General features: G+C 32.9%; 1 protein-coding gene across 1 annotated transcript; it reads right to left on the reverse strand.

Annotated features, from left to right (window-relative positions):
• Positions 1–817: 817 nt before the first annotated feature.
• On the reverse strand, positions 818–10922 carry LOC143066578 (uncharacterized). Its single transcript, XM_076239457.1, has 7 exons — positions 10850–10922; positions 9682–9893; positions 7220–7394; positions 4264–4422; positions 2817–2933; positions 1980–2078; positions 818–966 (listed from the first exon to the last, which is right to left on the reverse strand). The coding sequence occupies exons 2-7, from the start codon at positions 9856–9858 to the stop codon at positions 899–901; spliced, it is 795 nt and encodes a 264-aa protein (XP_076095572.1). The 5' UTR covers positions 9859–9893; positions 10850–10922; the 3' UTR covers positions 818–898.
• Between the last annotated feature and the right edge of the window lie 10563 nt (positions 10923–21485).

Raw genomic sequence — 21485 nt, forward strand, 5'->3', positions numbered from 1 at the left:
GGTTCGCTACTGACCCCCTACGGATCCATAGAGGGTTAGTAAAATCAATAGGGGGTGAGACCGTAGTGAATCGTATAACGAATTTATCGCGCGCGCCAAAAAAAACTAATGGTCTGGTTAATGACAAACCAATTAACGAAAGACAAGTATGTCCGACGGAAATGAATAAATAAACTCCAACTACTGAATTACTGTGGATCAGGATCTGTTTACCCTTCGGGAGCACATGAGATCACCCCCAGTTCGTGTTGCTCAGTTTTTGTGTTATATGTTGTTTTGAGTGTACTATTATTTGATTGTTTGTCTTTTCATTTTTAGCCATGGCGTTGTCAGTTTCTTTTCGATTTATGAGTTTGATTGTTCCCCTGGTATCTTTCGCCCCTTTGTTACAGCTCTGAATATGGGTTACGCATATAAAAAAAACACGACATAACAACATAATTGTAACGATTAGTATTGATGTTAATTTAATTGTATAAATTGTAAATTGACATCACCAGTTTAATCTATTTTTTTTTATCAATCTACCTAAGGAGATGAAACGAGAATAGTATATATGAAAGAGTTTCGAATTAATTCCATTCCAGGGACATCTCGAGTTTACAGTTATGTGTAAACCTTTACTTTCATGCATGTACATGTACCAAGTCAGGAATGTGACAGTTGTCATCTATTCGTTTGGTGTGTATGAGCTTTTGATTTTACCATTTGATAAAAGACTTTCCTTTTTGAATTTTCTTCGGAGTTCAGTATTTTTGTTATATACTTTTTCATGTAAGGTGACCTGCTTATAACTGTTAAATAAGAAAGAAAAAAAACCAGTCCAAAATATTATATTATATACTTTGGAATTCCTTGATTAAGAGTAACAACACTTGTATCCTTTTCTTCTAGTTATTTATTTCCCAACAACTAAAGGCATATTAGTGATTGCTGGTTGTTGATTCTGTGTCGTGGAAATATTTCCTGTTAACAGAAATGAATCAAAACCTGTAATAAACATTGGTAGCATCGTCTGAAAACATTTCCATAAAATAAAAACCTAAAGTGCAAACAATTGGTCTTAAACTTAAAAAATAGAATAGAATTCACAACTAAAGGTATAACCATATTTTTAACCTCAGCTCAGTAGTCAGTACTTCGGTACTGACATGATTTAACAAACTTTTCTAAAATTGTCTGTTTATAAATTTTGAAAATATAAAGAATCTAAGGTTTCAACTCCTTCAGGCAAAATTGACTTTCGATGAATTTGGTTATTTATCTTAGTTTTTTTGTCATATAGCTCTTCAAATGTTTGGCTTTAAGCGTTCCTGATGAAGGTAAATTTAGAAAAGCGCTTCGGACGCATGAAATTATTAAACGTGTTGTTTTCAATTTTTTATATTCAATATGCATGTGGTTTTGTTTAAAAATTATGAATAAAATAAATGTATATCTGCTGCGAATAAAATATTCCCTTGAAATTGAAGTCGCTTTTCTGTTGAATAAAAAAAACTCATTTCTGTAAATAATTATTTTAAAATCAGACTGAAAAATTATATCAGTCGCCAATGCATTGTAGGTATTCCAAACAAGCAGCTAAGTGACACCAGAGAAATCTTTCCTAAATTGTAACTCGTAGAATTTTATGTTTAACTTAATTTGAGCAACACTACGGTTGTGCTTCTGTAAACGTGATCTGCCAAAATTTTTCCCGTCCGGTTCACAAGAGACTACCAACAGATTTTAATGGGGTTCACCATAGTTCTTATTTCCGTTTTTCTGAGTTGTGTTTTAAAGATTGTTGGGTGTTCTTTGACCATAGTGTTGTCCGGATTTTTTTTATCCGATCTTGTTTTTTCTCTCCCCCTTTCATGTTAATCTATTACATGTATCAGAATTATTTCCTCTGAATACATATTCCGAATAATTTTATTGTTGCATCACAGTATTGAACTAAATCAGTTTGGTACCCATTACATTTGAATAAATCATACCTGGACAAATACCGCAAGTTGCATTGCAGAATTGTTTAAGTACAGGATGAACGCAAAGTGAAAGTTTGCAGATCACTAAAGGGTCATCATTGCACTGACCTGTTACAAATGAAATATATGTTCAATGTAAACTGTAATGAATTTAATCATGTTGAATACTGTAAAAGAGAAGAAATTTCTTCCCTTTTTATCAGCTAGAGATCAATAATTAACATGGTAGGTGTCACGGATGTTAGAAAGAGAATAAAACAAGCTAGATTTAAAAATATCTCAAAAGCAAATAATAATTTACACCAAATGGCCACCTTCCTGATTTACATATTCCAGCCAATATATAGTCTTGTAAAAATACGTTACCCTTCTAAATACACATATTTTAAAATATGAAGTCTTAAAATATGAAGTCTTAGACTTGTAGTGAGATGAGAGTCTTTTTGTCCCATGTTAAATGCCTCACTGTGACTTTGAGATGAAGAACAGCAACACCTCTGTTCTTTGCTTTTATTGTGTTATCTGCTTTGTATGTCATGATTTTGAGTTTTGATGGACACCCAATATCCGTTGTATTTCTAGTGTGTCCCTTTTGATAAGTTTGAAGTCTGCCTTTTTTGGATAACTATCCTCTGAATCGATATTCTTTAAAACATTTATAGTATTAAAGCGCATTTCGACAATAAATATATTTTTGGAGAACCTAGACTTGAAAAAACGTACGCAAGTGTTAAATAGCTGTTCAAACCAAAATTCAAATCAACTATTACAATCATAAACGATAAACATATCTGTCCAAATTATTGTGCTATTAAAAGTAAAAGAAAACACACAAACTAGTCATACCGGGACATTGACCGCATGTTGTTTTGCAGAAATCTTTTAACACCTGTTGAGAGCATATTGAAGGACTACATTTAACAAATGGATCGTCATTACATGGACTAAGCGTTGTTACTGGACCTAGTAGGAATAAAAATATGTATTCCAAAATATATATCATATTTAATTAGATGCAGGTTCAATCAAACATTTTTTTACATAAGAAATTGCCTGTACCAAGTCATGAATATGGCAGTTGTTATCCATTCGTTTGATGTGTTATATCTTTAGATTTTGTCATTTGAATAGAGATTTTCTGTTTTTAATTTTCCCTGGAGTCCAGTTTTGTTTTGCGATTTTAATTTCACAAACTAGTACGGATAGTTCAATATAAGTTTGTTGTACATATAGTTATAAAAGTCCTACTACGTATAGTATTCTCAATTAAGCGATATATTTTTTTAGCATTGCAATACAAACATGTTCAATCCACATTTTATTTTTTTTAAATTTCCTGTTATAAGTCAGAAATATGAAAGTTCTTATCAAATAGGTTGTTTCTAAACTATGAAAGACTTGTTGGTGACCTTCTGCTGTTGTCTGCTCTATGGTCAGGTTGTTGTCTCTTTGGCACATTCCCCATTTCCATTCTCAATTTTATGTTGTTTTTGTTGCTGTTTTTTCTGTTGCTCTTCAGTCTTTCTGTTGTTTTGTTATTTTCTTTTATAGGTGATGCAGTTCTCTTGTTTTCAGTTTGGAGCCGGGATTTTCTTTTCTCTCAATTGATTGATGACGTTTGAACAGAGTAAACTACTGTTGCCTTTATTTTGCAGATCTCAATAAAAAAAAACAAAAAAAAAAACGAATGACTCCTTGCGTATCTTTTTTCATGAATTATGTCTGCAAAGTTGTTTGGACAATTATCAAATGTTATATCGTATAAGGAATTTAAATAGCGGTATACTACTGTTGTCCTTATTTACACATTGAGTAAGTTTGGTTTCCCCGTAGGTCAAATGATAAAACTAAGAATGGAAATAGGTACGGTGTCACAAAAACAACAACCCGACAAAAAAAAAAAAAAAAAATCACCAGAAAACAGTAAGGTCACCAAAAGGTCTACAGCACAACATAAAAATCCCGCAACTGGAGGCCTTCAACAAAAATGTGTTCTACCCATAATATGCGTCTGTTCGATGGAAATTGTTTTTTGAGTAGAACATTTTACCTGCAGAAGGTCGATTGTTCGCTTAGCGCACTGTGGCTTCCTCTGCCAATTAAAAATATAAGAAATAATATACCAAATAGTTCTAAAATCAGCATTTACCCAACAAAAACAAGTTACCGAACATGTGTAACATTCAAGAAGATAATACTGATCTGAACTAAACTAAGGTTTAACTAAAATTGATTTGTAATTTATAAGTTTGACGGTTTAAGGGTGTTCTACAATCACAGGTAAATGACTTACTACAAACTCCGCATGTTGCGCGGCAAAACATTCTCAAGTCAGTATTACATACTGATTGGTCACAGTTGATACGTGAATCATCTACACATGATTGCACTGGTTGTGGAGTTAAAGTTGTAGCAATTGTTAAAGGAGTTGTGGCAGCGTGAGTTGTCGTGGCTAAAAAATACAACATTTTAAATATTTTAATACACAATATTTGTTCAAGTCAAATTAAAGTTTTGGTTAAATCTTCAACTTGCGTAAAAGAGATGAAAAAAAGATTAAAGATTAATTGAACAGAATCATGGATGTAATCAATTATTAATGACAAAAAATCAACATTTCCCACAATAAACAACAAGTCAAATATAAAATAAAAAAAAAATAAGGATCGATCTTAAACAAGTGTTTATTTGTTGCGTTTAAATTATGCCTTTGGAAATACTAAAAAGTTGTACAGCGCAATATTTTGTATGTTTTCTGCACAAATAATAATATAAATGTATCTTAGTACATTTTCATAAATAAATATCATATTTAAGTAAGATGTTCATTAATTGGTGAAATTGGAGCTTCTTATCAGACTTTTCAAAATATGCCAGGATGTTGTCAAAGAACGTATCGTCCATTTTTTCAAAAAGATCATCAAGAAGTACAAAGACCTAATGCAAGAAAATATTCAATGCTTACTTTACTTATATACAAGATGGTCTTGAGTTTTAGATTCTAGTTGCTGAAGTTGTGTATTTTTTACTTTACTTTAGTTTCTACGTTACTCCTCCGAATACGGGAGTAGACTCCTAGGTAGGAGTGTAAAAATGCACTAATGTTCCTGTTATTTCCAATCGCTGTGAGAAATTGAATAATTTTCAATTTCCTATTGCTTTTATAGATATAGAAGAAGACATAATATACGTGCCTATGATACAAACCCCCATCCGAATCTCAATTTGTAAAAAGTTAACCATTATAAGTTAAGGTACCGCTTTCGATCCGGAGCCGTAGCTATTATATATCTTTTATTCGTATGACTTTTGACGTGACTTGGTATGTACTAATCCCGGCATCGGATATTTCCTTTAATGTTGTGGTGTCATTCTAATGTTATATTTCACATGGCCATAAAAGAAGGAGGTTTGGCAAGCCACAAAACCAGGTTCAACCCACCATTTTTCCCTTTAAAGAAGTCAGGAACATGGCCATTGTTATATTATAGTTCGTTTCTGTATGTGTGTGTGTGTGTGTTACATTTTAACGTTGTGTTTCCGTTGTGTCGTTTGTTTTCTCTTATTTTTTAGTGTGAATTCACATTACTATAAGACGTGTCACGGTACTTCTATATCCCAAATTCATGTACTTGTTTTTGATGTTATATTTGTTATTCTAATAGGATTTTGTCTAAGGCTTAGTCCGTTTCTGTGTGTGTGTATGTGTGTAACATTTTAATGTTGTGTCGTTGTTATCCTCTTATATTTAATGCGTTTCCCTCAGTTATAATTTTTACTCCGATTTTGTTTTTTGTCCATGAATTTATGATTTTTGAACAGCGGTATATTACTGTTGCCTTTATTTACTTTTAAGCTTTGGGCATTCCTGGTGCTGTTATATAAATTGAGATGTGATTCGGACACAAAGGTTTGTATAGTTTGTTTCTATTGTTTACCATTGTATGCATTTTTTATCTAAGTTTTACTTGAACAAGGAAAGAACTATCAGAGAAAACAGTTTTTGTTGTTGACGTCATTGTCAGAACTCTATATTTTTGTACACCTTAATTGTTGGAGTCATTGTCAGAATAATATTTTCTACGACTCTCTTGTGGGTATTTTTGCTGAAATCATTTGTTTGCTTGTTTTTATTTTGTATTCATTGTGTTGTGTGTCTGTGATGTATGTTTACACAGTGTTGGCCGTTGGATTTCAATTATTGTCACATTAAACTTGCAAACACAGGGAGAAAATCGACTATCCGAAGGCGGATATCAACCTATTATAATGTATAGTCTGTCAAAATGACGAAACTATAGACACGATTTTGCAAATGGGATATTTATCTAGTTGTAAACGCAGGTTAAACCGATCGTTTCTTCAGAAAAGTTAGGAACACAGCAGTTGTTATTGTTGGTAGTGCTGGATCTTGTTAGTTTTTATGGACTTTACTTTTGAATTTTCATTGTAGTTGGATAATTTTGTATACCTTCAAAGTTCTGATTATCCGTTGTGTAATACTTCTATCTTAGCTAACACAGAATATTTCAATTCAGTATCACATAATATTGCATAAGCATCGTAAGAACTTAGTATACTTTACAAACATCCCTCTCATAATTATGATGATTTCCAATAAAACCCAGTCTACCTCCCCAATAATCAAGATTCTCATAACACAATAAATTAAACGTCATTTCATGTCCATGCATTTTTAGCAGATCAGTGTTTAAACTGTTTGCTCGGTTCCTTGATTATTTAAGGTAAAAGGAGAACATTTTTTTGATCGGTTATCCTATAAAGTATTGGGACAATATTTACTCGTTTGATTTATTATTTCGTTCACAAAAAAATATAAAAAAAAATTGTATAATTTTGTTCTATTCTAGTCTTTCTTTCATTTTTATTTCCTTCTCTTTTGTAATTACCATTGGGAGATTTAGATTCCACACTGCATCAAAGTGTGTAACGATATTTAGACATTGAGAGGCGGGAGATATCGCAAATACACAAGATATGGTGGTGTTTCTCCATTTATAATTTTAGACGATAGTTTAGGAGTTTTGTACTTTAAATGAGACGTCACCAGGCAAGGTCGCCTTTTTCATGATGTCCCAATAGGAAATTGAAGAGTGTTGAATTTCAATCAAATATTTGCTGAGAATAAAGTTTTCACTAGAGATAAGAAAAGTCATTTGTCTGTGAGTTAATTGGTTCAATTTATACACCAATTAGTTAAGGCTTTTATCTAGACTTAAAGTAAATACCTGCATATCCTGTTTCTAAGGTTACTGTTGCAGAGTGTATTGGACCCACAGTGCCACGAACTATGAAGTCTAACTTTAAAGTACTTCCTGCCATAACATGTTCACTTAAGTCCACGTTAGTTAGTACAAATTCTTTTCTATCAGAGCTTACATGAATGATTTTAGCATTCCACACCTTAAACAAAAGAATGGCTACATAAGTAAATGTTTTTGTATCTAAACTGAAATCAGGATTTCGTTTTGAATCAATTAATTATTTAAACATTGCATCGACATGTTGTTATATTTTTAATTCTATCAATGCTATCATTTTACGTCTAAAATTGACCAAAACTACATGACAGGATCTTTTGTAAACGAGATAAAGAAAATTAAAATTACAAAAATACAGAACTCCGAGGGATATTTAAAACGGAAATTCCCAAATAAAATGGTAAAATCAAAAGCTCAAACCTGTTTTCTTACAAGTATGAGCGTGTATTGTTCAAGCAATCAAGGCCGGTTATAACTTCTGAACAAAATTACATTTTAAAATGATTGGATTAAGCGTTGTTATAGCACTAAATCAACATAAAGTATTTTTTTCAAATCAATTAAGGAACAAGTACCTCCCGAAATTTAACTCGAAAGAAGGAAAATAACGAACGAAGTAAAAAATTTCACATCGGAATGAACCACTATTTTGTCACGAGAAATTAAACGATCAAGAATTCTAAATTTATCGTACGCCAACGATGTTAAGTTTAATTTGCAACCAGTAAAAGGTAAAATCACAAAAATACTGAACTCCGAAAAGAAAATTCAAAAAGGAAGGTTCTAATCAAATGGCAAATTCAAACGTAAAACATCAAACGAATGGACAACAACTGACTAATCCTGACATGGTACAGGCATTTCCATGTAGAAAACGATGGGTAAAACCTGCTATTAGAACTAGCTAAACATCTCACTTGCATGAAAGTTGCATCAAATTCCATTATATATTCTGGTCCAAATATGTCGACCTGTCTCAATGTAGTATCAAATTCCCCATTTATATGTTTAACCTATCTCCTATAGTAATTTTGGTATCAATCACAACTGCACAAAACAGTAAAACTATTCATTTTAGGAGCAATAACTCTAAAATGTGTTGTCGAAAACTCAGAGTAGGTAGATCTTGTCAGCTGATCATTAAATTGCATTTAACATGTATACATTTTTCACATGTTTAACCAGGTTCCTATAGTTTAAAAGCTACAGTAAGAAAAATGGACAACAAATAAGACGCAAGGTTATAGGGAGGGTTGGAATCCCGCTAACATGTTTAACCCCGCCACATTCTGTATGTATGTGCCAGCTCCAAGCCAGGAAACTGTAATTCAGTGCTTGTCGTTTGTTTATGTGTTACATATTTGTTTTCGTTCATTTCTTGTACATAAATAAGGCCGTTCGTTTTCTCTTTTGAAATGTTTTACATTGTCATTTCAGGGCCTTTTATAGCTGACTATGCGGTATGGGCTTTTCTCATTGTTGAAGGCCGTACGGTGACCTATAGTTGTTCATTTCGGTGTCTTTTGGTCTCTTGTAGAGAGTTGTCCCATTGACAATCATACCACATGTTCTTTTTATTATATAATAACTCCAACACAGGTTGAAAGATTTTTTTAAGTTTTAATAGATATTAGAATTTTGTTGTGCTGATTATTTATTTATTAGAAGATGTTGTATGGATGCCGATGAGACAACTTTCCATCCAAGTCTCATTTTTTAAAAGTAAATCATTATAGGTCAAAGTACAGCCTTCAACACAGAGCCTTGACTAAAATCGAACAACAAGCTATGAAAGGGCCATGAATATGACTTGCAAAACCATTCAAACAGGAAAACCAACGGTCTAACAAATCTAAATAAAAAACGACAAACGAGAAACATGAATCACATCAACAAACGAAAACCACTGAAAATGAAATGAAAAATGTAAACAAAATCATTTTCACAGGCGACAACCTTCACCCTCACTTAAAATAATATTGAAACATCACATCACTAGCTTAAATATTTTACGATATAACCAAAAACATGAAAAATTGGATATTAATGGGACAATTACCCCAAACTAGGTCGACATAAATGCTAGAGTGATGGTCGACACATCTTGTCGTGCTACTCCTTTTTGATATTAACATTTAAAACTTCCTCGAATAAAACCAACAACTGCTATAAATTAGAAAAAAAAAACACTTTACTATAGGCAATAATTCCAAGTTCTTAGATTTTTCATAAATTTTAAGGGTGGATTCATCTGATCATTTTGGCATTACACTTTTCACGCCACTCTATAATTTTAAATTAATGGCATTGAAAATGCAGAAAACGCATCATTTAAAGTGCATCAACCTCAAAATAGTTGAACTAATTTCCCCCAAATTATACTTTACATGATGAATAAAGTTCGTTTGTGATTTGAACAGAAACTGTACCTGCAAAGTGCCAACTGCGACATTAAATTTTACACGTATCTTCCATCCGTGGAGATCTTCTACAGGAGTCAGTCTTATGTATCCATGAAAACCATTCTGCCATGACTCCTGTATGTAAACACCTTGGTTTTCGGCATTTACCAATACAAGCCCCGCCAGAAGGAAGAGATATACCATCTTTCTTTCGTATGGTTATTCTTCACTTAGCTTCACTGAAGTTATGAGTTAATTCAAAATTGTAGTATTCCTACTAAACGGAACAATTTGAATTTGTTTACAAAGATTACAAGTACAAAATGGACAGTATGTTTCCAGAAAACCGATGTTATCTATAAAATTTCTCCCTTAAAGTATATAATAAATAGCTATATATAATGTGTTATGTTAAAGTAAAATTGTTATAATACAATAAAAGTTTTTTTTACTTTTTTCCATATAACTTCCTATAAATTCAATCGTAATATGGTTTTATGGAAAGAGTTACTAGATTCTAACCACAGGGGCGAAAAAAAATGAACGGACCAAAACAATTGTTCCGTCATCTTCTTAAAACGATTGGGGAGGGGAGCGGGAAACTTTGATGAAAGGATTTGAAATTAAGACTAATAGTTGTGATATCATTTATAGGTGACTGTGATATCATTTATATATTCTTGACATATAAGATGGTTTAGTTCAACGAAGTTTAAAGTACTTCTTAACTCCCAAATACAAACCACATAAATAAAGTGGGACCACATATTTGTCGTCAATTAGACATTTCATGAAAAAAGAGTGAAGAAAAAAAACCAACAATATAAAAATACGTAGATAGGGTATGATTATCAATGAGACAACTATCACCAAAGGTTAAATAATTTAAATGTACACATTCCAAATCCTTAGTTCAGGTGATATTTGGATAAAAAATTCTACAACTTACCAAATAGTATATTGTTTTGTATATGTATGATATTCGCTATCATATGAGTCCCAAAAACATACTCATTGTGTATGAAAACTGCGGAAACTTATACCTGATACAACGATATGTTTAAATCTTAGATAAAACAGGTAAATGGACATTATTTAATTAGTGAATAAAAATAACAAATTATGACGATTTAACATATGGGGAGAACAATTAAGCAGTTAATAAATACAAGGGATTATTCATACTCATACTCACAATCAAAGAGATTTTATATACGAACTTTATATTCGTTCCAAATTTGTTATCTAGCCTCTTTTCTGTGCCAAAATCTGACCAAGGTTATTCTTATCACAACATGCACAATAGCTTATCCAATTCTCTAAAAATATATAACATCATTATTATAGAGTTGTTAACGAAAGTCTCAACATATATAATTACCTAGCCCATCAAATGGAATAAGAATGTCAAGTTACTGATGGAAGAAGTTTCGAACTATGACAGAAAATGGGAACAGATCGAGCCTGAAGAAACAAAACTGGACACCATCTAAAAGGACCAAAACTATTAGTCAAGTATTCGGAAGCGTATTGAAATTCGATTTTTATAAAAATGTAAAATCACAAAAAAATACTGAACTCCGAGGAAATTTCAAAAAGGAAAGTCCCTAATTAAATGAAAAAATCAAAAGCTTAAACACATCAAACGAGAGAACATAAACTGTCATATTCTTGACCTGGTACAGGCATTTTTTTATGTAGAAAATAGTGGATGGAACCTGGTTTTATAGGAAGCTATAGCTCTCACTTGTAAGACAGTTGTACCATATTTCATTATATTGACAACGATGCGTGAACAAAACAAACCCACACATTAGGTTAAAATTAGGTATTAGCTCACGGGTTTTTGACCGAAGTTGCGTATGTATGCTTTATCTATCATTCACGACAAATATGTTGTTCTAGCAAACAATCTCAAACAATATGCACAAACTGTTTTTAAAATATGGGCGAAAGATACCGAAGGGACAGTCAAACGCGTAGATCGATAATAAACTGACAACGCCATGGCTTAAAATGAAAAAAAAACAGTAAAATATTAGCACACATGACACGACATATAAAAAATAAAAACGAAACAACACGAATCCAACCAAAACATGGGGGTATCTCAGGTGCTCCGGAATGGTATGCAGATCCTACTCCACATGTTGTATACGTCGTGTTGCTCATGTTATTACCAACCCGATAAATATTCTTACTTGGTAGTTCACATTCATTAAAAGGGAAGGGGATTGTAGTTACGAAGTTAGGAACATATCCGATATCATCTGTGAAACGGTTATTCCATAACGGTCAACCAACTTGTGGTGGCGTCCGTAAAATTAACGACGGGATGATTTCAACTTCACCATTTGAAACTCTTGGCTTAATAGCTTCCTTGAGAGTAGCAATCCTCTATCAAGGACATCATGATAGGAAATACAAGCACGGAAATATCGTATCAATTGGGAGAAATATACCCCGTAAGCAGGCGCTGCTGGAATGTTGCTACTTAAAATGGAAAGTCCACAATTGGAAAGCTGAAATCATCTCTTTTGTCGTAAAGTTTTGTTTTCAACCGACCCTCATGTCTTGTTTCACTAAATAATTAACTTAAAATACCGCCAATCACGAACGAGGAGATGTTTTAGAAAATACAAATTCGTTCTACTTGCAATTGTTTTAAACATAAAAAGCACAGAGACAATCTTAATCGTAATACCGAGTACCCAAACTTCTAAATAAACAACGATAAACAACCAAGTTATAAAGAAAGTCGACTAAAAAAGATAATAAGTTCTTAATACCATTCTTTCGTCAGTTAAAGGTTTTACTCAGAAACATTTTGAACAGGTTTTATATTCAACAAGTGGTGTCTATCAGTTGTGGATTCTTATAAATTGTTAAATAAATATAAGAAGATGTGGCATGCGTGTCAATTAGACAACTGTCCATTCAAGTCACAATTTGTAAAGTGTAAACCATAATATGTCAAAGTACGGCCTTTAACACGGAGCCTAACCTCACAACAAATAGCAAACTATCAGGGCACCGCAGCATGTATTCACGGTTTAAGATCTTAAGATAATTCATTATCAGGTAAATCGAGTAAGTACCGACGTGAACATTTTATACATTTACCGTTTTTTTCCTCCTCTTCAATATACATGATATATACGGTTTGTACATTCCGCCGATTTAAAGGATGTATTGTGTTCTATGATTTTGCATTAAACATAATCTACTTTTAACATGTTTTAATCTCTTGGTTGTTATTTTCTACGCAGCTCATTCTGTCAGTGATTGAAATATTTTAAAGGAGGTTAAACAACCGACAATTATCATCATTGTTGTGTTTTTCTTCATTTTCCAATAATTTTGGTTATTTTGATTTATTGACTAGCGTATGAATTTTAATGTTATGCATGTGATGCGTATTATTAGTTCCATAGTGTGCTTAGGACCTTACACGATGTTATTGGGTCAGTAGATTCCATATGGATTGTTTTACCCCATCTAAATCTTATTAGGTCACTAGCACACTGTGTTATAAATTCATCTTACCGGCCATCTTAACATGTTATATTTAGACGACTAGGGGCATTTCAAAGTGTTCAAGTCTTCAACATAAAGAGCCTACTTTCCTTTGTCTAAACAACAACCAGTTACAACTGGTTTGAATCTATAATGAGTTTATTAGTAAGCTTTAAATGTGTTTTATTTCAACCGTTCATCATCAATTTATTTGTTTGCAGAAACCTTACAGATTTTTCCTCAACCCCGTGTTGTTATTACAAAGAAACGTATCACCACTACTAACCATGTATTCAAATATACCACGCCTACTAATCCTTTATGAAATATACAAAGGTCTCCAATGCTTTAAACTCTTCATATTCTTAGAAAAGTATTGGTATAAACAGATAATTACACGTCATTTTTCATATTGTTACGGCCAGAAATCGCCTTTAAATTGTAGCCAACAAAAGACACAAATCAATAGTAAAATTTAACAATATTTATTATACAAAAGTTTACAAGAAGTATTACACAAATATTACTGTCAACTTAACTGTCACAATATGAGTCCAATCTTTTATCTTTATCTGTATCCGGATATCTTTCGGAATCCAATCTGAATATTACGTTCACTACTAAGGTCACAATCCAGTATGATGTTGTTTGTAGAATAAAAGTGTCAATCCAAATGCTGTGAATGCTAATGTCTATCGATGGGTAAGTCCAAGTGTAAGTCCAAGAGTGAGCGTTTAACTTTAGTGTCTGTATATATATAATTGTCAAGGAAAATTCTAGAACAATCTATACTGGAACATCCAAGAAAGTTACAATGGAAGTTTCTAGTAAAATGTAGAAGTTTATATAACGCATCTTTTATTAGGATCATTCTGGAAAGTTCCAATCATTCTGTAATTGTTCCAGTGATTTCTAAACTGCACAGTTCTAAGATTATTCTGTAAACAACTATCAGGCCATACAACACAAATTAGGCCAACATAATAAATACAATAATTACAATATCATAACACCTCCCCCCTTAAAAGAAGTTTTAGTGTAACAAAAACTTATCATGAATAATATGAACAAAAATACATAGTATATACAAAGTGTTTTAATAAGCTCTAGATAAAGCATCTGCTATTACATTATCTTTACCCTTAATGTGTTTTACAATTACATCATATTCCTGTAACAATAAACTCCACCTAGTCAACCTCTGATTCTTGTTTCTCATTTTATGTATGAAGGTGAGAGGATTATGATCAGTACAAACAAGAATAGGATATACAGTGGGATTCAAATATACATCAAAATGTTGAAGTGCTGACAACATTGCAAAACACTCTTTTTCAATAGTTGAATAATTTTTCTGATGTTTATCTAATTTCTTGGAAAAATATGATATAGGTTTCTCAACATTATCATTTGTCTCTTGGTATAAAACAGTTCCAATTCCTACATCGCTTGCATCAACGGCAAGTTTAAATTGTTTTTCAAAGTCTGGAGTAATCAGAACTGGACTATTAATTAAAAGTGATTTGCTATTTTCAAAAGCGTTTTGACAATTTTCACTCCAGATAAATTTAGAATCTTTTCGTAAAAGATGAGTCAGTGGTTGAACCACAGTAGCAAAATTTGAACAAAATTTTCTGTAAAATCCAATCATGCCTAAATATCTCATAAGTTGTTTTCTATTAGTAGGAGGAGGAAATTTGGAAATAGCTTCCACTTTAGCCATAATAGGTTTCACTTGACCTTGGCCAACTGTATGCCCTAAATAATCAACAGTGGCCTGACAAAATTCACTTTAACCAAGATTAACAGTCAAATTTGATTGTGACAATCTATCAAAAGTATCATACAAATGTGTTAAATGCTGTTCCCAGCTATCACTACATACAATTAGATCATCAATATAAGCATAACAACAGTTTAAATCTTTTATAACATTATTGATCATTCTTTGAAATGTAGCTGGTGCACTTTTCATGCCAAACGGCATTACAGTATATTGAAATAAGCCATCTGGTGTAACAAAAGCTGATATTTCACGAGCTCTCTGTGTCAATGGAACTTGCCAATAACCTTTCAACAAATCAAATTTGCTCACAAATTTTGCTTGACCAATGTTGTCAATACAATCGTCTATCCTTGGAATCGGATAGGAATCAGATTTAGAGACTGAATTTACTTTTCTGAAATCAGTCACGAAACGAAAGGTTTTATCTGGTTTTGGCACAAGGAGACAAGGAGAACTCCATTCACTGTTACTCGGTTCAATAATATCATTGTCAAGCATATATTTAATTTCTTTTCTCATAACTTCAAGTTTGAGTGGATTGAGCCGGTAAGGATGTTGCTTAATTGGAGAAGCATCTCCTACATCAACATCATGACAAACAGCAGTGGTTTTGTTTGGCACATCTGGAAAAAGATTTTTAAAAGAAAATACCAAAGTTTTTATTTCTTCTCTACGATCAAAAGACAGATGTGCAAGTTTTGAGTCTAAATTTGATAAAATTTCAGAATTTTTCAATCTAACTGTCTCTTCCATAGTTTTTGAACTAAAAGGTGGTTCAATTACATCTGGTTTGTCATGATTGTTCTCAAATTTAACCATGCCTAAAGTGGCAACTGGTTTACTATCACATTCATTAGTACGCTCAAAATATGGTTTTAACATATTAATATGACACACTCTGTTTTGTTTACGCCGACCTGGAGTTTTTACAATATAATTCAAATCATTGATTTTACTCTCTATTGTATAAGGACCACAATATTTAGCCTGTAAAGGATGTCTAGGGACTGGCAAAAATACAAGTACCTTATCACCAGGCTCAAAAACTCTATCCCAGGCATCTTTATCATACAAAATTTTCATCTTGTTCTGTACATTTTTTAAGTTTTTCTGAGCAATTTGACAAGCAGTATACAATTTTTCTTTAAATCTAGATACATGGTCTAAAAGATTCAAGTCAGTATGTTCAGTAAGCCACTTTTCCTTAATCAATTTTAACGGTCCCCTTACAGTATGGCCAAATACCAACTCAAAGGGACTAAATCCAAGGGATTCTTGAACAGCCTCTCGGACTGCAAAAAGTAGAAAGTGAACTCCGTCATCCCAGTCTCTGTCAAATTGAAGACAAAAAGTTCTAATCATGTTCTTCAATGTTTGATGAAAACGTTCTAAGGCACCTTGAGATTCCGGATGGTACGCACTTGATCTATACTGAGCAATCCCTAACTGGTATACAACTTGCTGAAATAAACCTGACATGAAATTTGATCCCTGGTCGGACTGTATAGACTTAGGAAGTCCTACTAACGTGAATAATTTGATAAGAGCTTTGACAATAGTAGGTGTCTTGATATTTCTTAGTGGAATAGCCTCAGAAAAGCGAGTGGATGTACACATGATTGTCAATAAATACGCATTTCCAGTTTTGGTCTTTGGTAAAGGTCCAACGCAGTCAATTAGAACTCTGCTGAAAGGTTCGTCAAAGGCTGGAATAGGCAGAAGTGGTGCTGGTGGTATTTTCTGGTTAGGCTTACCAACAACCTGGCATATATGGCATGATTTGCAGTATTCTGCGACATCATTTCGAAGTCTGGGCCAGTAGAAATGCTGCAAGATCTTAAGGCAAGTCTTCCTTATACCTAAGTGTCCAGCCAAGGGGGTGTCATGGGCAAGACCAATAATTTCTTGCCTATAAACTTTAGGCACCACCACTTGGTATACCACTCTCCATTCCTCTTCTGGGGTAGCATCAGGAGGCCTCCACTTCCTCATTAAAATGCTGTCCTGATGGAAATAGCATTCAGCCACTTTGTCTGCTTCCTCCTGTGGTTGAGCCCTCTTGCAGAGCTGAAGAACCTCAGGGTCTTTATTTTGTTCTTCCAAAAAGTTCTTTCTGGCTAATGAATGGCTGTTTACATCTGGCCATGGCATACTAACATTCTTGTTAACATTAGGTGGTCTTATTATGGCCTTTTCTGAGCTACCAGGACCTTCAATGTTGGCTAGAAAAGTGTCAGAAAGGTCCATGTAATCAAACTGGTTTTCTTGCAAATCCTCATCTTGTTGTTTTCTAGCCATCGCCCTAGTAACAACACAAGCTGGATACAATTCAGCATCATCTTCAGGTGATTTAACATCCACCACTGGCTCACTGGTAACAATTGGTTCAGCAACCACTTTGTTCCTAGCTAGATCATTTCCTAGCAATAATGTAACACCCTAAACAGGGAGATTAGGACGAACACCCACAATAACTGGTCCAGTTATCAAATCTGACTTCAGATAAATACGATGAAGAGGAACATCTATACAACCTAACTCTACACCTTGTAACAAAACGGAGGCACCAACAGAAGTCTTCTCGGACAAAGGCAACACACCTTCTAACAATAAAGACTGAGAAGCTCCAGTGTCCCGTAAAATCTTAATAGGCTGAAGAGTGGTATCATCAACAATAGAAATAAACCCATCAGACATAAAGGGTTTATATTCCTCCATGTAATCACAAAAACTGGACTTAAAAGCCTGACTCGCAGGACATTCCAACGTACTGGTAATATAAGGTGTCGTACAAGCACTGGACTTTGGCTTATTATCTCGTTCATTCTTCTTCTGGAGTCTAAAACAATCAGCCATCAGGTGACCATTTTTCTTACAATAAGCACAAATCAGTGACTTCTTCTCAAAAGTATCAAATTTTGGACTAGACATATTATAATTGGACTGACTCTTATTCTGTGCAACAGGCTTACTATCAGTACGCTCAGTGCTTTGATTTTTGTAATTTCCACTGGAAGTATTAACATTTTGACCCTTGAAACTTCTTTTATGTGAAAGAGTATAATTATCTGAAATAACAGCTGCATCATGTATTGTCCCAACAGTTTTGTCGTCTAAATGTGTTTTTAAGTCTAAATGAACACATTGTTTGAATTCTTCTAATAACATCAATTGTCTTAGGTTATCAAAATTGTTATCTGTTTTCTTTGAAGTGAGCCATTTATCAAATAGATCTTCTTTTTCCCGAGCAAATTCCACATAGGTTTGCGAATCAAACTTTTTATAAGATCTAAATTTCTGTCTATATGCTTCTGGTACTAGCTCATAAGCTTTCAAAACTTCCTGTTTCACCGTGTCATAATCGGAACTTTTTTCTGATGGAAGTGCGGAGTAAATTTCAGCGGCCTTACCCTCAAAAACACTTTGTAGCATTGTAGTCCAATATGGCTTTGGCAATTTCAAATTATGAGCAATTTTCTCAAACTGTGGAAAATATTTATCGACTGTTTTTTCACAAAATCTGGGAACCAAACGTATATTTTTTGCTGCATCAAAATATTCTGATTTTGACTGGACTTTAGTGTTGCTTTCTTCTTTGACCATTTCAATTTTCAGTTTCTCCATCTCGAGTCTTTCCCTCATTTCAAGTTCTGCTTGTTTTAATTTAAGTTCATCTTGTTTCAATTTAAATTCATCTTGTTTCAATTTAAATTCATCTTCTTTTTCTTTTTTATCCATTTCCAATCTTTCCTTCATTTCTAGTTCTTTTAATTTAAGTTCATGTTCTAATTCAAGTTGTTTTAATTTAAAGGCGTCAACATTTTCGACCTTAAGTTCAAGAGCCTCTTCACCTAATATTTCTGCGTCAACTAATTTGTCTATAACCAAATTTTTTATAATTTGTTTTCTCATAGATACTTTAAAATCTAATTTCAGATGTTTAGCAAGCAACACTAATTCCTCTTTCTTTAAATTATCAAACCCCTCCAGGTCTGGCGTTTTCAAAAAATTTACCGGCATCAAATGCCATTTTGTAGAATTTTGTTGGCTAGTTATAATAAAAATTACTAAACAAATTTTGAATAAGATAATTCAGTATCCCGGACGAGCCCCCAATTTCTGTTACGGCCAGAAATCGCCTTTAAATTGTAGCCAACAAAAGACACAAATCAATAGTAAAATTTAACAATATTTATTATACAAAAGTTTACAAGAAGTATTACACAAATATTACTGTCAACTTAACTGTCACAATATGAGTCCAATCTTTTATCTTTATCTGTATCCGGATATCTTTCGGAATCCAATCTGAATATTACGTTCACTACTAAGGTCACAATCCAGTATGATGTTGTTTGTAGAATAAAAGTGTCAATCCAAATGCTGTGAGTGCTAATGTCTATCGATGTCTAAGTCCAAGTGTAAGTCCAAGAGTGAGCGTTTAACTTTAGTGTCTGTATATATATAATTGTCAAGGAAAATTCTAGAACAATCTATACTGGAACATCCAAGAAAGTTACAATGGAAGTTTCTAGTAAAATGTAGAAGTTTATATAACGCATCTTTTATTAGGATCATTCTGGAAAGTTCCAATCATTCTGTAATTGTTCCAGTGATTTCTAAACTGCACAGTTCTAAGATTATTCTGTAAACAACTATCAGGCCATACAACACAAATTAGGCCAACATAATAAATACAATAATTACAATATCATAACAATATCAGACCCTTTATTGGCCCTAGGTCATAATATCAGCCTAAAAGACGAGGGATGATATCATGAACGATGGCTGATGTAGGGTTTGATGTGAAAAATGACATGTTATGATCTTATAAACATAAATAGGTAGAAGACATACAGACAAGAACTATTCTTAAAACTTTGAAAAATGAATTTATTGTTCCATGGGTTTTGCCTTTTTTTATAAAATATTTACCCGTTTACTGTAACAGTTATTTTGTTTTTTTTTAATCTGCTTTGTTCTGTTTTATCACTTAAACTTATCATCGGGGTGTAGTATTAGATTATTACATGGCATTTTTCATATCGCATGAATTATCAGCTCAAGATTCAATATCAGCCCAAGAGACGCCGAAAAGCCATGCTATAATGTTACTGAACGGAATGCGATATTAACGGCCGGATACAGCTGATATAAACCGGAAGCAGTTGATATGTTATATCATTCGGCTAGACAATATTTTCAGATTTTATCAACAAATATATGTACAATAGACAGGTTAATCAAGGGGAACAAATATACTACTATTTCTATAAGTATATGACAAAATGCATGTATCATACTTCACGTCAAAATGCCAGATTGTAATTGGTTAACACGAGGGAGACAATTTATTCTATTCCATGGGTCAGGTATATTTGAATGTGACCCTCTCCAGCAGAGCTTTAAGATTTATAAGAAACCCGATTTTCTAACCATCATAAAAAAATAAAATGATAAATGTACGTTTGAAATTAGAGAAGTAAATCAAACCGCTATAAGATCCTAAATTACACTCATTTTACAAAAAAAAAAAGAAGACGACGACATGTTAAACATGTTAAAAAATTGTTGACAAAAACAATTTGTGTTTTTTTGTTGTATTTTCCCCCCTTCATTGAAATATGTATCAAATTGTATCCAGATATTGCAATATTCTTTTTGATAAAGGAAGCAGAACAGTCAGTATAATAGATCAAATAACACATAGATGAGAGGGTGATATAGTAGACTGTTACCCTTAAAAAACATTGTGAACCTCGGATTCGCCTCAGTTGTAATATAATATAAACATGTAAAAGCCTTATTTAGCATATAATATTACAGAAAATGTGTACCAAAGACGTAACAGGTATGAATACAGATCAAAATTTGTTGCACAAGGTTTAAAAATCATGGCAATCAAAACTGTATACATCAATATTTCAAACACTACCACACTTTGAAACATTTTTAACGTACTCCTTGTTACCCCACATAGATTATAACGTGATAGATGTTACCCGATAGCTAAATAGTTAGGGAAAGGTGGTGGTGGTGAAAGGAGGGGGGTGTGTCTTACAACCAAAACCGTTTTAGTTTAATATGTAGTATATGTTTGCCTTTGTTTTGGTTATGGAACAGATTATTAACCTTTTTGAAAACTGCATTTCACTACAAATACATGCATGCCGAAACAGTAACTAAAATGTACATTGCATTAAAGGGTTGTATGGAGAACCGCCAGACTATATATACATACTCTTAACATAAAGATATGCTTTATCAAAAATGGAAAAGTACTATCAATAAACTACGATTAATAACAAAAGAAGAACATATATTCTACAAAAGGAGAATCGTCATACTCTATATAAATACTATTTACATGGAGGTATGCTATATTTAAAAATAAAACATGTGAATTGATGTCAATTAGAATTTTGTTAGTTTAAGGGTCAATTTTGAACAGCGGTATACTATACTGTTGCCTTTATTTATCACACCAGAATATCAGCGATTTTTTTTTATAGTGGTTATGTACTTA

The sequence above is a fragment of the Mytilus galloprovincialis genome, chromosome 3 (assembly GCF_965363235.1).
Source record: "Mytilus galloprovincialis chromosome 3, xbMytGall1.hap1.1, whole genome shotgun sequence".
Lineage (NCBI taxonomy): Eukaryota > Metazoa > Mollusca > Bivalvia > Mytilida > Mytilidae > Mytilus > Mytilus galloprovincialis.